Below are 15476 nucleotides of genomic sequence, written 5' to 3'. Positions count from 1 at the left end.
TATTTATGTCATCAGGTCTCTCCGATGAAAAGCTTTTGCGTTTATGTAAATCATAGTTAACCTATTAGTCATCAGCTACAGCGTATGTACTAGAATAAGGAACAACGAAAAATCTGGTTGTAATACCTGGAAAAGTGTTTTAAGAACTTTTTTTTATTCCCAAAACATGGCTATTACGTAAGTGTTTACCTTTACAGACAATGCACCCATATGGTGAAAAAATGACATAATCGTGGAAGAGTGAGAGGAGAAAATGATCTCATAGCAGTGTCATGTGGAAGTGCATTAACGAGCGTTTATTAATGATGTTCTCATAGACTGCTCTGAAAACTGACCTCAATGTGGTTAACTCTATTAAATGTAGTTCCACTAAGGGGGTAGAAACTAGACAGAAGTTCTTTCCTTAAAGGGTTAGTTCACCCAAAAATAAAAATTCTCTCATCATTTATTCACCCTCATGCCATCCAAGATGTGTGACTTTTGGCACCTATTCACTTGCATTGTATGGACCTACAGAGCTTAGATATTCTTCTAAAAATCATAATTTGTGTTCGGCAGAAGAAAGAAAGTCAAACACATCTTGAATGGCATGAGGGTGAATAAATGATGAGAGAATTTTTATTTTTGGGTGAACTAACCCTTTAAGGAAAGAATTTCTGTCTAGTTTCTACCCCCTTAGGGAGAGTTAATTATGAGAGAATTTTCATTTTTGGTTGAACTATCCCTTTAAACATGATCTCTCTTCACTGCTGTAAGTGGAACAGCACAAAGATGGCGAAGTACAACAACATAGAGGCACTATTATAAATGAACTAATTTACACATCCTCATGTGGCCTACACTTCACAAAAAGCTGGCCAGGGCCAAAGATTCATGCAAAGTACACTGCAGTTTGCATTGAGTTGTTTCAGTAGGTTTTCGAATAAGTATATTTAGCACAGAATGGCCTCTGTGTTATGTTGCATAATTTTTTAAAAATCTGTAAATATTACTCACTCACATTCCTCAGATGTTTTGAAAAACCAATTTAATTGGTTAAATTTTTCCTGAATGTTGCAATCTCATCAGAGCAACATGAGCCCAAAACTCCTGAAATGGGAAGCAGTCACCTTCACATTGAGCCATGACACACAATTGTTTTTTTCATATTATTGAAAAATGTTCACTAATTTTCCAACTGATCTCTGCCAGTGATAAACGCTGTTTGTCTTATAAATATTTTACATTTAGTGAACTGTATATTCTGTATATTAATACACACACTACTGGTCAAAGTTTTGAAACACTCATCTTTATTATATTTTTCATGTTTTTGAATAATAGTAAAGTCATTAAAACTATGGAATAACATAAATGGAACTATGGGAATTATGTTGACTGAACAAAATCCAAAATAAATCAAAACTGTTATATTTCAGCATCTTCAAAGTAGTCACCCTTTACCTAGATTTTGAAAAAATATGCTCTTGACATTTTCTCAACCAACTTCTTGAGGTATCACCCTGCGATGCTTTTTAAACAGTATTGAAGGAGTTCCCATCTATTTTGGGCACTTATTGGCTGCTTTTCTTTATTATTTGGTCCAAGTCATCAATTTCAAAAACGTTTTTTTATTATTATTATTTTTTTTTAAATTAAATTTTAGTTTTATAATTAAATAAATTAATATGATGGCACAATTATATTTTCGTCTACAAAACTAATTTCAAATATTTAAGCATACACCTTCAGATCAAAAGATTTTTAAGATCATGAGAAACATTTCAGTCAAGTATTTCAAAACTTTTGACTGGTAGTGCATATTATTAGACTTTGCTGTACAGCCTGAATATTTAATCTGAAGGTCAACGCAGAGGCAATGACTGTGCTAAGTGTCTAGGTTGGCATCAGGTGGATTTCAGAAATTTACACTAACTTTTCCACTGCAGACTGACTAAATAAACCAAATAAAGTAAAAAAAAAAAAAAAAAAGACCAGAGCAAGGACCATCTAAATCCTGGTGTGAAATTATACATTTTCATGACACTACTTTCGTGTTACCACATTCTTGTTTGTTTTATCAGTTCATTTCAGTCTATAAATAATAGTTAGATTTACTTTTCATACACAATAAACTATTTGTTTATGTTGGTGGATAGTGTAGGTTTTTCCATTTAGACTGGAATAACATTAATGTCTGTGTCATTTAAACAGATAACCACAATTCAGTAATTCTTCTTGCCAAACAATGCACACCTTGCGTAGTATAATTTCTCATTAAGGAAACAGATCAGGGGTTAGAAATGGGGCATTATATGGAATAAGTTAAGAAAAGCGCTACACTGATATGATCTGTGAAGTAAGGCTTATCCCTCTCACATGGCAGACCAATATCCAGACCAAAGATGGCCCTTTGAAATAAGTTCTTGTTGTCCGAATATAAATTTGTGGTTGTTCCAGTGATAGCCACTAGATGTCAGCATAAGCCCGAGCGCTCCATGGATGTGTACAGCAGTAATATGCAGCTCTTTAGCGAATGCCAACATAGAGCATTGTATGGATCATGCGACACACAAATGAACCCCGAGACTATTACACGCGACAGTGAATGTGTGTTAGCGAGAGTAAGAGAAAGTGTGTGTTCATGATGCTATTAAGGGAATGCTTCGATGTAGTTTTCAACCAGCCTAATAAATTAACCAATCATTTTTAAAAGCTTATAAGTCGTCTAAGGCTAAGATAAAAAAAAAAAAAAAAAAAAATAAAAATAAAATAAAAATCCATGATTAACATATGAGTTTTGAAATTGTAGGAAAATACGATTATAGTCTCGATATTTCTTCTACAGAACAATTTAAATCGGAATGACGTAATTCTGCAGTCATGTGGACTTTAAGTTCCCTTATTTATTTATTTATTTACTTTTTGGGCTGAAAACCCCCTCGCTTTTTCTCTCTCCCCCCTCTGTCTATCCTTGCTCACTCTCTCCTCTCTCATGAAGGAGTCTGGGTCCTTTCCCCAGACATCCATGCGCATGTACTACCGAAGAGGAGCTCCATGTGTTCTGCTTTGGACGGAAGCGAGAAATAAGCGAAAGTTTTGCGGATATAAGAGTTGAGTCAAAATGTCCGGACATCGGGTTCAGTTCGCAGATCTTCCTTCCACCGGCGAGCGCAGAGGGAGCCCGAAAATTAACAGTAAGATTTCTGAGTTTCTAGTTCTTCAGGTTGTGTCTCAAAGTGATTGATGCGCAAAAATGCTGCTTGCGCACATGATGCCCAGAAATGCTGTCTAGAAAGGTTTTCACGCACAGCTTCTTGAGTCTGAAGTTTATTTATTTGAATCTTTGCTGATGTGCGCTTTCACTGACAGCAAAGCTGTTTCATATCTCATCACAGTCATAGACTATACTTTAAAACTGAAAGGGATAGTTAAACCGAAAATGAAAATTCTCTCATCATCCCCTGCGTCCCTAACGACCAAAATGATGCCTTCGTAGAGCACTTCGAATGGAGAACAATCATTATCGTCATGCTATAAGGTCATTACAAACAGAACAATATGATTTTTTTCTTTTCTTTTTTTTTTTTTTTTTTTTACTTTAAAAGTGGGTTTGAACGACAGTTATTTTTGAGCCCACTTTTTTCAGCACATCAAAGCTCTCACAGTGGATGTTAAAGTCTTAAATGGAATAGGGCTTAGTAGGGATGATCACTTCTGAATGGAACGCACCCATTTACTCACCCTCATGCCATCCCAGATGTGTATGACTTTCTTCTGCTAAACATAAACAAAACATTTTACAAGAATATCTCAGCTCTGTAGGTCCATACAATGCAAGTGAATGGTGACTTTGAAATTTGAAGCCCCAAAAAGCATAGAAAGACTGCATAAAAGTAATCCATAAGACTCCAGTGGTTAAATCCATGTCTTGTGAAGTGATATGATAGGTGTGGGTAAGAAACAGATCAAAATGCAATTTATTTTTTATTTTTTTACTAGAAATTCTTAGTAGGTTGTGATATGCATGCATGAAGAATGTGAATCGCCAAAAACAAAAGAATAAAAATGTGAACGTGAAAGTGGAAGTGAAGATTAATAGTACAAATGATTTAAATATTGATCTGTTTCTCACCCACACCTATCATATCACTTCAGAAGACATAGATTTAATCACTGGAGTCCTATGGATTACTTTTATGCTGCTTTTTTGTGCTTTTTGGAGCTTTGAAGTTCAAAGTCACCATTTGCTTGCATTGTATGGACCTACAGAGCTGAAATATTCTTCTAAAAATCTTTGTTTGTGTTCTGGAGAAGAAAGAAAGTCATACACATCTTGGATGTGGCATGAGGATGAGTAAATGTAAGAGAATTTTTAATTTTTGAGTGAACTAACCCTTTACGTCATTCTTGCTTGAGTGGAACATTTTTTGCTGTTGTAATTTCTGCTAAAATGCAAGACATTATAGCTTTTTATATATTATAAAATGCATAGAGAAAGTACAGTTACAAATGGGAATCTTTGCCAAATGTCATAAATAAAGAACTTAACAAGATAGTTCACCAGAAAAAAGAAAGAAAATGCTGTCATCATTTACTCACTCTCATGTTGTTCCAAACACGAATGACATTCACTTTCATTGTATGAATAAAGATGCACTCAAAGTGAATGATACCAAGGCTATCAAGCATTTTATGGTGAACTATCCCTTTAAATCCATGGTTAAAAAATGCTAAGGTGTACTGGATTCTAACATTATTTGGGACCAATCCTTAAGAATCCTTTAAGAATAAAATATGATCCTACTGGATAAACTGAAACTAAAATGTATGTTTGTATTTTTTCAACATTTTAGTTCATTCAGTAGGATCTTATTTTGATTCTTAGCAGATTCTTTTTTGATCCCATTAAGATCCTTTAGGATTGCTTCCAAGTTAGGATAGAAATTCCATTAGCAATACTGTACAGTCTTCTAAGGTTTTAGGACTATATATATAAAAACATCTCATAGAGAAACGTCACAGTCAGAAGACCCTAAATGCACTGTAGTTTACTGGATGTCATCTAAATTTGGCTTTATGTGCACAAAAATTGCGAGAATTGAGTTAATTGCTTCCCTTTATAATGTTTCTGCAATAACTGAAGTTCATGAAGCAATGAGAGACACTTTTAAGATGCTCTGTTTGCTTCATGTCTCTTTCTAATCAGAACATACAAAATTACTTGATGAGAAAAATTCTATAAGATGAAATGAGTTATATACACTGATTGGGTAAATAAGGCCTCCTGGAACATAAGTTCTTACCCATGAAGACAGAGGGGAGTTCTGGTGGAGAGAGATAATCAAGAGCAATATCATATTGGCCCGAGAGCAGTGATATTAAAAAGTTCTTTCTCATTCCCTCTTTTTCACTTTCTTTCTGAATGCAAACCAGAGAGAAAGGCAACCTCACTACCCCCACATGAGCAATAGCAGTCTTTTCAAGACTGTTGGATCCAAAACTGAAAGTTCCATTAACTGAAATCCAGAGTGTCTGTAGTAAGGTTTCACTGTTGGATCAGTTCCATTGATACACAATCTTAAGGACAGGAAGTGCATATCAGGACTGTAGTGCTGCTAAGATAGTGAGAGGCTGTTCGGAAAACTCAAATGAAGACTTTAGAATGTGTAGCCTACTAAGTTTTATGTATTTAAGTTGATGGTTTTATGTATTTAAGGATTTTAGTTTTGTGTATTCTGCAAACCAGGCCTATTTCGGCGTAATTGACATATTTAATTAACTCAACTCAAAGAAAATGCTTAATGGTATTGCTGCACTAGACTTTACATACATTTACCACAAAATTAACAATATTAGCCTCCCATGAGATGAGGAAAGGTTCTCCACACAGCATCTCATTGGTTGGCCCAGTATGTCAAGAAGCTGATTAGATTAAGGAGTAGGTATGTACTGTATTACAAAATGGCAATGTAGTTTTAGAGCATTGTGTCCTATTCAGGTTTCCACTTGTCATTGTTGGGTCATAGCTGAACACTCAGAAAGTATTGCTTAATCTGGAATATTTTGAGGAGGAGCAAAACTGTGCTTGGTCTCACTCCATTTCTTGGGTGTTGTTGTGTCTTCTCGTCTGCTTAGGAGGTCAATGAGAGTATGTGAAACACTGTATGTCAGATTTATCTTTTTTTTTAATCTCAGTTAGTACAAAGCATTTGCATTAGGTTTTCTGATACACCAAATGTCTGGTTAAAGAAATAAGGCAAGGCAGCATGATCACACGGAAAATCGACATGTTTCTACCGAATGTTCCGGTAACCAGAAATCAACCTAATTCTGGTCCCATGGAAACCAGAAAGTAATTGCAATCATATAAGCAATGATAAGCGTTATTTGTAGTTTGTGTTTTCCCTCTAAGATTACATGCTTACTCCTCTGACGGTTAGGTTTATAGTGCTGAGGTTTGGGTTTGGGCGTATGCTTAATAAAATAGGCATTATTGTTTACTGAATTACATCTTGTTTTTTTTTTTTTTTTGTAAGTTCTTTTGCAACTCGCTTTTGGTGCCACCCTGTGGACATTTCCCCTAGAAATTGTCACTCACAAGTGTACATTCATTCAGCAACACTCCCAGCTTCGGCCACTGGAGGCAGTGGTTCCAATTTCAGGAGTACAGACTGATTTCAGCTGAAAAACTTTCGATCAATTGTCGCCGAATTCATCAGTCTGGGCAAAACATCCTACATAAAGCCTTTATTAAGCTTACCAAAGTAATATTCATAAGAAATCAAAGACCATTGTTTTCTATTTTAAGCCTTTACCACTTTTATTAGATGTTGACAGCAGAGAGTGACAAGAAATTATTTTGAGAGCGAGGAAGTATGTGATTGGACACGTTGCAGGCTAGACTCGAACCTGCATCATGAACGCAACAGCTAAACGTTTCAGGAGTCTGAGCAATAACTGCAGCACCAAAGCTCTGATCAAAGGCAGTTCTACCAGCTTTTGATTTTGTTTATTTCTAAATACCTATTACATTTATTTTAAGGAGCGATTGGCTAACTGGTCATGTCAGTGATGCTGGGGGGTTTGGGGATCAACTTTATGTAAAGCTCTAATTGGATGCAGATATCATGCACGGCCATGTGATGTTCCCCTCAGTGCTGCTTTGAAGTGACTCTGGATTTGAAATACATGAGGATTGGGTTTAATTTTCTGGCTCATCAATCCAGCCCAATACAGTGATAGAGAGAGGTCCGGGAGGAATGCATGGCTGCATGTGTGTGTCTGTGAGAAATGCAAGCTCAGGTACAGACGCACATCTCTGGATGACAGGGCAGAAAAGTGCTGAATCTCCATGGTGACAGAGCAATTGACATACCACGTGAGAGCCGACACAGTGGAGAACTGCCAGACCTGACAAATTCCTAAGAGCAGCATTTGCTCAGCATATGCTGGTGTGTGTGTGTGTGCCACAGAGGGTCCATCTCTGCTATAGTCAATACATGTCAAACACATTGCTGATTAGGAAAGAAAGAGGGAGAGAGAGAGGGACAAAAAGGAGAAAAAGGAACAAAAACATCAATGGATAGAGGGAGAGGGCAATGTGCAGCATGTGGAATTACCTATCAGAAAGAAAAATGACAAATAATATCTCTATAATATCTCAATTTTCTTGCCTAGATAGCTACGAGATTAAATGGAGAGCAGAAGGAGACATTTGCGTTTGCTTAAGTCTCTTGCTTCTCAGATTTTTCATCTTAAATTTTCTAGAGTTTCAGAACTCAACAGTGTCACAAAGTGTACTCAGATTTGCTAAGATACCATCAAAGTTTGCCATCAAAAGCCAGAGATTGCAATATAAACACAAACATTTATCATCAAATTCTTCCAAGTCCACACGATCTGGACTATGCTATCAACAATAGTTTTATAGCTCTACTCTTACCTCATGTCATTAACTGGGTAATTTGTTTCTACAACAATACTTGAAAAGAGTCCATTACTACCTTTAAGAAACATCTTAAGACACTCTTCTGTGAGCACTAAGTGCATAATAATTGAACGTGATCTCATGAGTATTTGTACGTATTCTTACCTAAAGCTTGGTTCTAGCAAACATACATTTTCTTATGTTTGCATAGACACCAAAGCATACAATATTGATGTATTGGCAGCATCTAAAATGTAATCGTTTTACATATTAACACCTTTAGAAACGTACAAATATTTACATTTACTGATTGAATCGATGACTATTGAATTCAACCAGTTAATATCATTGCATTTATAATCAATGAGATTAGTTAAATGTTAAATGCCATCACATTTATTAAACACAGTATATGCATTTCCCTAATATGACATTAGAATGGGTTCATTTGGTTCTGTGTGACTTCTGCTGCCCTATTCAACGTTTTAAAGAATTATATCACTTTAACCAAGAACATTTTTATTGTGTTTGCCATGGGATACAAAGAAGTTTTCAGAATATGCAAAAAAACAAACAAAAAAAAAAACACAAAAGCAACAAAATAATCATAGAAGTAATCCATTTCATTCATTCGCTATAATGCAAATATTCAAATAGCTTTGTGTGAGGAATAGTGTACTGAATATTACATTTTGTCATTTTTATGAATAAATTATTATGATTAAATGTATCTGCCTGTTAAATTTTTTATATGGATAAGCAGTGGTTAGGGTTAGGTTTAGGGTTACGGTGGGATTAGCGGCTGTAAAATATATATACATTAATATATTGTAACAAAATTGTCACTGTACATTAATCTGCCTGATATGTCTTCTTATATTGTTGAAAATGTGTTATGTTTTGGGGTTGAGGTAGGTTTTGGGGATCTAAGAAATCTATAAAACAGTAAAACATGCAAATATATTTATTTAGTATAAATATATAATCAATTATTTATACAAATATATTTATAATAGGCCTGTGGATTCAAATATATTTGTAATGGATTTGTAAATATTTTATGTTTCTAAAGCTGTAAATACGTACAAATGTTTATGTTTTAAATGCTTTCAAATATCCATATTGTACATTATAGCATCTATCCAAAGATACAAAAATGTATGTTTAATTAACGCACTATATAATTAAAAAAACAATAGATCTTAGACTGTTGCTATTGTTTCACTGTATCTCATTTGCATCACTGTTCTTGCCTAATCTAGTACTTTTCTGTGCAATTTTGAAACTTTGTACTGTGCCACTTCTCCTGGCACCAAAGGCATGGGAAGGGCAAGACTGGATAACAGTATCAATGAAATTTCTTATATTTCATTGTATTTATGCAGTATATAAAATGCAGTTTTCGCTTTCAGTATATGATTTATGTTAATAAAAATGTTGTCCTGACAATATTTGTCATGCTTGTGGTCAGGGCTCTGCCGAACTGAAGAGAGCCCTTGTGATGGTGATGGATACTAGTGAAATTTTTATTCTCCCTTTTTTCCTTTTATTTGCACAAAAGCAAAAAAAAAAAGGTGATTGTTAACAACGAAACAGTAATTTGGCAATAAATTACGATTAAATTGTGTTATTGTATCAGTACTGTTGTTTAATAATAAACATTGTAGTGTAATATTACAGTTTATGAATAAAATCAAATTATTCAATCCTCAATATTAAGTGTTTTTCTTCAGAAAAATATTGTGCTTTACTCATTCATGTATAAGCTCATCCTTTGAAAATATAATAATTATGCAAAAAAAAACAAAAAACAAACAAAAAAAAACAGTAGAGGTTAGAGCTTCTGTGTTCTCGTGATTTGTCGCCCTGCGGAAGGCGCTAAAACCTCAGCTATGCAAAAACTTCATCTTCTGGTGTTTGATGATGTTTAACATGAATCGCTTGGATACTGAAAATCTCATGAAGACATTTATTAGCAACAACCCTGAGAGTAAGGCCACATTTGGGGTCTTCAAGTAACAGGTAGGACATTTCTTAAAAGCTTAATATTTTAGCATATGGCTTCATTTTAATTTCACATTCACACTGATTTTTGAACGTGGTAGAATGGCGCTAATGCATTGGCTGGCTTATTGAATGACTTAATTGCTGGTGAAAATGTTCCATTGCATTTTGTGTGTGTGTGTGTGTGTGTACAGTGATCACGATGGGAGAAAGGTGCCTTACAGGCTCCATATGGTTAGTATTACGGTGGGGGTGGGGTTAGGGCATCTGATGCCTCCCAGGAACAAACTGAGGCCCCTTTGTACAATGGGCATACAGTGATAGGGAGACACGTGTTTCTCTGATGCCCTCGTTGCACATGCATGTTGTGTAAATCGTCCACCAAAACTGCAGCACCCCTTGCCAAAAATTTGTTCCCGCACCTTTGCCTGGCACTGTTGTGATTTTATATGAATTTTCTCATTTCAATAGCTCCTTGGTCATGTGACCTACTGATGTCAACCAAGGTTCAAAATGTCCACTGACTACTCTTCTATATTGCACAGCCTTTAGTTTGTCCATTTTCATCTCACATGATTTTGGCTGAAGTTCCAAATGAAATGTCGATAAAAATTAGCGAACCCCAGAAACCACTGGACCATTTTACGGGAATCTGAGGTTGGCCAATCAGCAACCGCTTTAACTTTATCAGGATCTATTCTGATACCGTTGGCTGTGAGAATGAACCCCAGGAACGAAACCGATCGTGCGTGGAACTCGTAGATGTGCTGGACATGGTCACTCAAAGAGTGAGAAAAAATCAAGATGTCGTCCAAATATACAAAAACAAATTGGTTGACCATGTCCTGGAGCACGTCATTAACGAGTGCCTGGAAAACGGCTGGGGTATTTGAAAGGCTGAACGGCATGACCAAATACTCAAAATGCCCAGTAGGAGTATTAAAAGCCGTCTTTCATTCGTCCCCCTCCCTTATCTGTACCAGGTGGTAAGCGTTGCATAGGTCCAAATTTGTGACGATGGTGGCCCCCTGCAAGAGTTCGAAGGCCGACGACATCAACGGGAAAGGATAGTGATTCTTCACCGTAATATCGTTCAGCCCCCCATAATCTATGAAGGGTTTTAAGGAACCATCCTTCTTGCTAACAAAGAAGAACCCTGCCTTGGCTGGAGAAGAAGAGGGATGAATAATACCTGCTGCAAGAGAATCGTAAATATACTTATCCATGGCCTCCCTCTCCAGAGCAGAGAGCGAAAAGAGATGACCCCGAGGTGGAGAAGTGCCAGGTAACAGATCAATCACCAGTGTTGTGTAAGTTACTTTTAAAAAAGTAAGCCACTACTCATTATTAATTACTTCTTTAAAAATTGTAATCGGATTACTTTACTAATTACTTCATGGGGAAAGTAATCAGATTACTAATTACTTTATTTTGAAGTTACTTTCTAAAACCAATCAAACCTGTGAAAAAAATTAATGTGACACTAATTGCTCTTTTAGTACTTTAATATTGACTGAAAACAATAACAAAATTACAGCAATATGACAAAGACAGCAACTTGGCTAAAGAGATCCAATGCATTTCTAAAAATGCAACTTAACTTTCTTATCTCAAATATGCTGTAGTAATATCTTCAGGATATGTGCGTGTGTGTGTGTGTCTACTATCTACAACCTTCTTAGCTGTGTGTGGCATGTATGTGTACAGTATGCTTGTTTACCTGTGTTTGTATTGGTGTGAAAGACAGAAAAAGAAAACTAATGAACTAGAAACATTTCTGAAAACACATTTGCAGACAGCTTTGATAGTAAAACCATTGTGTATTTGAATGCTTGTTGTTTCTTTTCGGTGTGAATATACCGGTTTGCTTGTGTGTTGCATCATGTATGTGTGCATGTAGAGTATGTCTGTTTGTGTGTGTACACGTGCAGCATGTGTGTGTTTACACAACTTTACAGCGAGTGGATAATTTCTACCTCCCTGCTTGTGCTCGGATGAATTGAGTATCCTTTATCACTTGGGCATCTGTAATGCTAGTGCATTGTGTTTGTGTTTATTGTGTACAGTACATAAATAACATAAAATTGCCGTTTGCTTAGCGACATCTTTTTCAAGACGGCGTTCCTCAAATGTTTCCACCTTGTGAGCGATATATCCCTCTGTCAGACGGGAACGAGCGCTGTTTTCCATATACACCTATGCCGATCCCTTCTCCTCACGTGGAAGCTGCAAAGGAGGGACACCCGAGGAAGGAGCGCAGGGATGGGGTAGAGCGCAGAGATTTGAGGAGGATTTGTTGGCGGCCCAGCCTTGTGTGTTTCTCTCCTCTAGCAAGGGCTATGAGCACGCTGACACAGTGCTCGCTGGGATTGATTATGAGCACATGAAAACTTGAAACGCTTCACTTTCAATTTCAATTAAAATAAACAACTACACTCCGCTGCGCCTATAGTAACGCCACTCACTCATCTGCCGTCTCGTCCATACTTGTCCTCTATATGCCATGGTGGTTTGTTAGAGTGCATGCTCATTAGCTGACACAGCAACACACATAAAAGTACTAAGATAGGAACGTAATACATTTTCAAATGCATTCTACTTAATATTAGTGTCTTAGCAATAAACGTGTGTAAAGGATCTGTGTTCATGGGCAATGGAGGAGTCAGGAGACAGCGAAAAGTTGAGGTGAGTGTTTATTTGCTCCACACAATCAGATTAACAAACAACAAAAATGGCTGGCCAACTCAAATAGGGCTCAGGGAACTATAAGGTGCAGTCTCTGTCCTTCAAACATCAGTTCCTTGCCACTCTCTCTCTCTCTCTGATGCTCTGGCATGCCTTATCAAGTCTCCCTCCGCCATCACTATAATGAGAGACAGGTGTTAGAGTAATTACAGCCCAGGTGATGAGCCTTACCGTTTTCCCTCTCCCGCAGACAGACACATGACCACTCCCCCCATGCCACAATGTGTAATCCAAGTAACGTAAATTTATTCATGTCTGTAACTGTAATCAGATTATTTAATTTGTAAAAATAACACATATATTACTGCATTACCACAAAATGTAATTAGATTACAGTAACACGTTACTTTGTAATGCGTTACACCCAACACTGTCAATCACACAGTTGTATGGGCAATGCAGAGGTAAAGAAGCAGCTGTAACACAGAACAAGACAGCACTGAGGACAGAGCAGAGACAAGGCAATGAGATAGGCAAAACAAGCTCCAAGAAAAAACAGTATTTTTAGCCCACTTAATATGAGGGTTGTGTGTTACCAACCAGGGGTGTCCCAGAACTACTGGAGCTGAGGGTGAGCGGATGATGTAAAATGACAGTTCCCCTACATGGTTGCCTGAGACAGTAAGTTTCATGGGTGCAGTGACATGGGTAACCATGGTGAGTGGAGTTCCACACAGAGTGCTAGCTGGAATGGGTTCTGGGAAAGGTGATAGAAGAACAGACCATTTGTTAACTAACTCAGAATCCAAAAAGTTACCCTCAGCTCCAGAGTCAATGATGGCCATGATAGAGTGGCTGGTGTTCTCATACTGTAATCTGGCTGGTAGTAGAGTCCTGCTGCCAGGGGTTTTAAGCAAGGGGTTGATGCTCACCAGTAAACCCCGTCCTACTGATGAGCTCGGTCTTTTACTGGACACGGTGTAGCCTTGTGCCCCGGTTGCATGCAGTACAGCCACAGACCATTAACGATGCAGTGATGTCATTCCTTGGAGGATAGCCGAACTCTCCCAACCTGCATAGGTTCATCCTCTGACACAGGTTCCATAGGGGTAGAAGTAGGTGTGGCAGCAGCCACTGGAATCTCCCTAGATGGTGTGGCTCTTCGAAACCTCCATCAATAGGCGAGATGGTTGTCAATTCAGAGGGCCAACATTGTGACAGGAAGGATTTACATGCTTTTGGCTCACCGGATTAGGAAGCTAGTGGATTTAATCGAGGCTCGGGATGTCTGATGGGTGAGGTGACCGCAGGAGGAGCGGCGGCAGCGGTGGTGGTGGGATCGGGAACGGGATTTTTTATTCTTGTATTAGTTTTGCATATGGTTCCTGAATATTAGCCAATTATTTACATAATTAAATATACTATGTATTATATTTAACCTACTGATTTTTTTAATGTTTCATATTTTAATAAAAAAGAATATTTATTACCACTGACAGTTACGTGAGACAAAAAGAGTTGCACAACAGCAGCAAAATAAACCTAAAATGCATGGCTTTTCAGCAATTCTGTTTACAAATTTGAAGGATGCTGGATCTATAAATGGGTCATAATGATGTCATATTTTGCGACTACACATTGCTTTACACTTAAAGAGAGCTTACAACCTACTAGAACCAAATGAAGTAATGACTTAGTTATAAACTAAAGAGTTGTTTCTAAGCCCTTAGTTTGAACTTTACATTCTAACTTAAATGAGACTTTACACACAGCTGGTGCAACCCTACCCTACAATCCCCAAACCCAACCCAGAATGCTCATTCTCCAGCACAAGCTCTCCCTCCTGTGAGCTAAATCTACCAATTAGCGACCCACATGCAGACTGTGACACTCAAGGTGAGGCAATGCTGTTTACGAAACTCCCTGGTTAAGATACTCTCTGATGTAAAATTGAAATACTGTCAAAGTATAGGTATACACTGCGGTAAATGTTGGAATTTGAATTAGATTAGCCATACCTATGTTAATGGGGTAGGTCGTTTTCTTGGGGAGTGGATGTGTTGTGGAGGCAGGGGCCCCAAAGGGTGGTTTTGTTTAGGGCCCCAAAAACTTGATTAGGTTTCTCCAAAAGGAAAAGAGGAGAGAACTCCAAACCTGCCAACCCACTGTCCAAACACCCACTCATTCCATCCCTTCTTGCCCTCCTCCCCTCTCTCTTTGCACCTCTTGAGGACAGCCGATATATCAAATAGAGTTTTTCATGAAACTTCAGGAAGCGGGGGTACTAATAGTCCCACCGATCACAGCATCAGGGTACATAGGCAGCAGCTTACCTCATTCCTTCCAACAATTCTTCCGGCATTCCTCCTCCCCCTTTTCTTTATAGTTTTGCCCACTTGGGAATCTTTGACCTTGAGTCGAAACTCATGCTTAAGCTGCTATATTACAGACAGGAAGCTGAAACAGTCTACGCTTTGCCATGTGCCTCCAATACATTATAAGAACAAGTGATAATGTGACATTAAGTCACTTGACTTTCACTTTCTGAAGACCAAGAATAAATTACATTAATGGAAAAGAGAAAAGAAGATGGCCAGAAATTTAAATGTAAGTGTAACATATGTTTGCGTATGTACTTAGCTATAGTTTGGGGACAAAATTGTCAACAAAAGTAAGCTAAATTTTACAAAACCTCCCTTTTGGGGACAGCAGTAGCCCCCTGACAGAAGCCTGGCCCCCCCATGTACCCCCCCCCCCCACCCCCCGGCCCCCACTCACAGACCCCCCTGTGAAAAAATCCTGGCATTGCCCCTGATTCTGTGACATTCTTAATTGGTAAATAAATTCATAAGTGAAGCAAGGGATAGTCTATTAATTA

At 37.6% G+C, this 15476-nt stretch overlaps 1 protein-coding gene across 1 annotated transcript in view; it reads left to right on the top strand.

Annotated features, from left to right (window-relative positions):
- The first annotated feature begins 2944 nt into the window (after positions 1-2944).
- LOC127434082 (sickle tail protein-like) overlaps positions 2945-15476 on the top strand; it is a 186389-nt gene continuing 173857 nt past the window's right edge. Inside the window, exon 1 of the mRNA XM_051686539.1 lies at positions 2945-3176. Coding sequence (XP_051542499.1) covers positions 3104-3176 — 73 coding nt within the window. The 5' untranslated portion in view covers positions 2945-3103. The remainder of the gene's footprint in view (positions 3177-15476) is intronic.

This window comes from Myxocyprinus asiaticus, chromosome 44 (genome assembly GCF_019703515.2).
Source record: "Myxocyprinus asiaticus isolate MX2 ecotype Aquarium Trade chromosome 44, UBuf_Myxa_2, whole genome shotgun sequence".
In the NCBI taxonomy this organism is placed as follows: domain Eukaryota; kingdom Metazoa; phylum Chordata; class Actinopteri; order Cypriniformes; family Catostomidae; genus Myxocyprinus; species Myxocyprinus asiaticus.
Note: the sequence above shows the minus strand (reverse complement) of the source record. Positions and strands in the feature narration are given on the sequence as shown.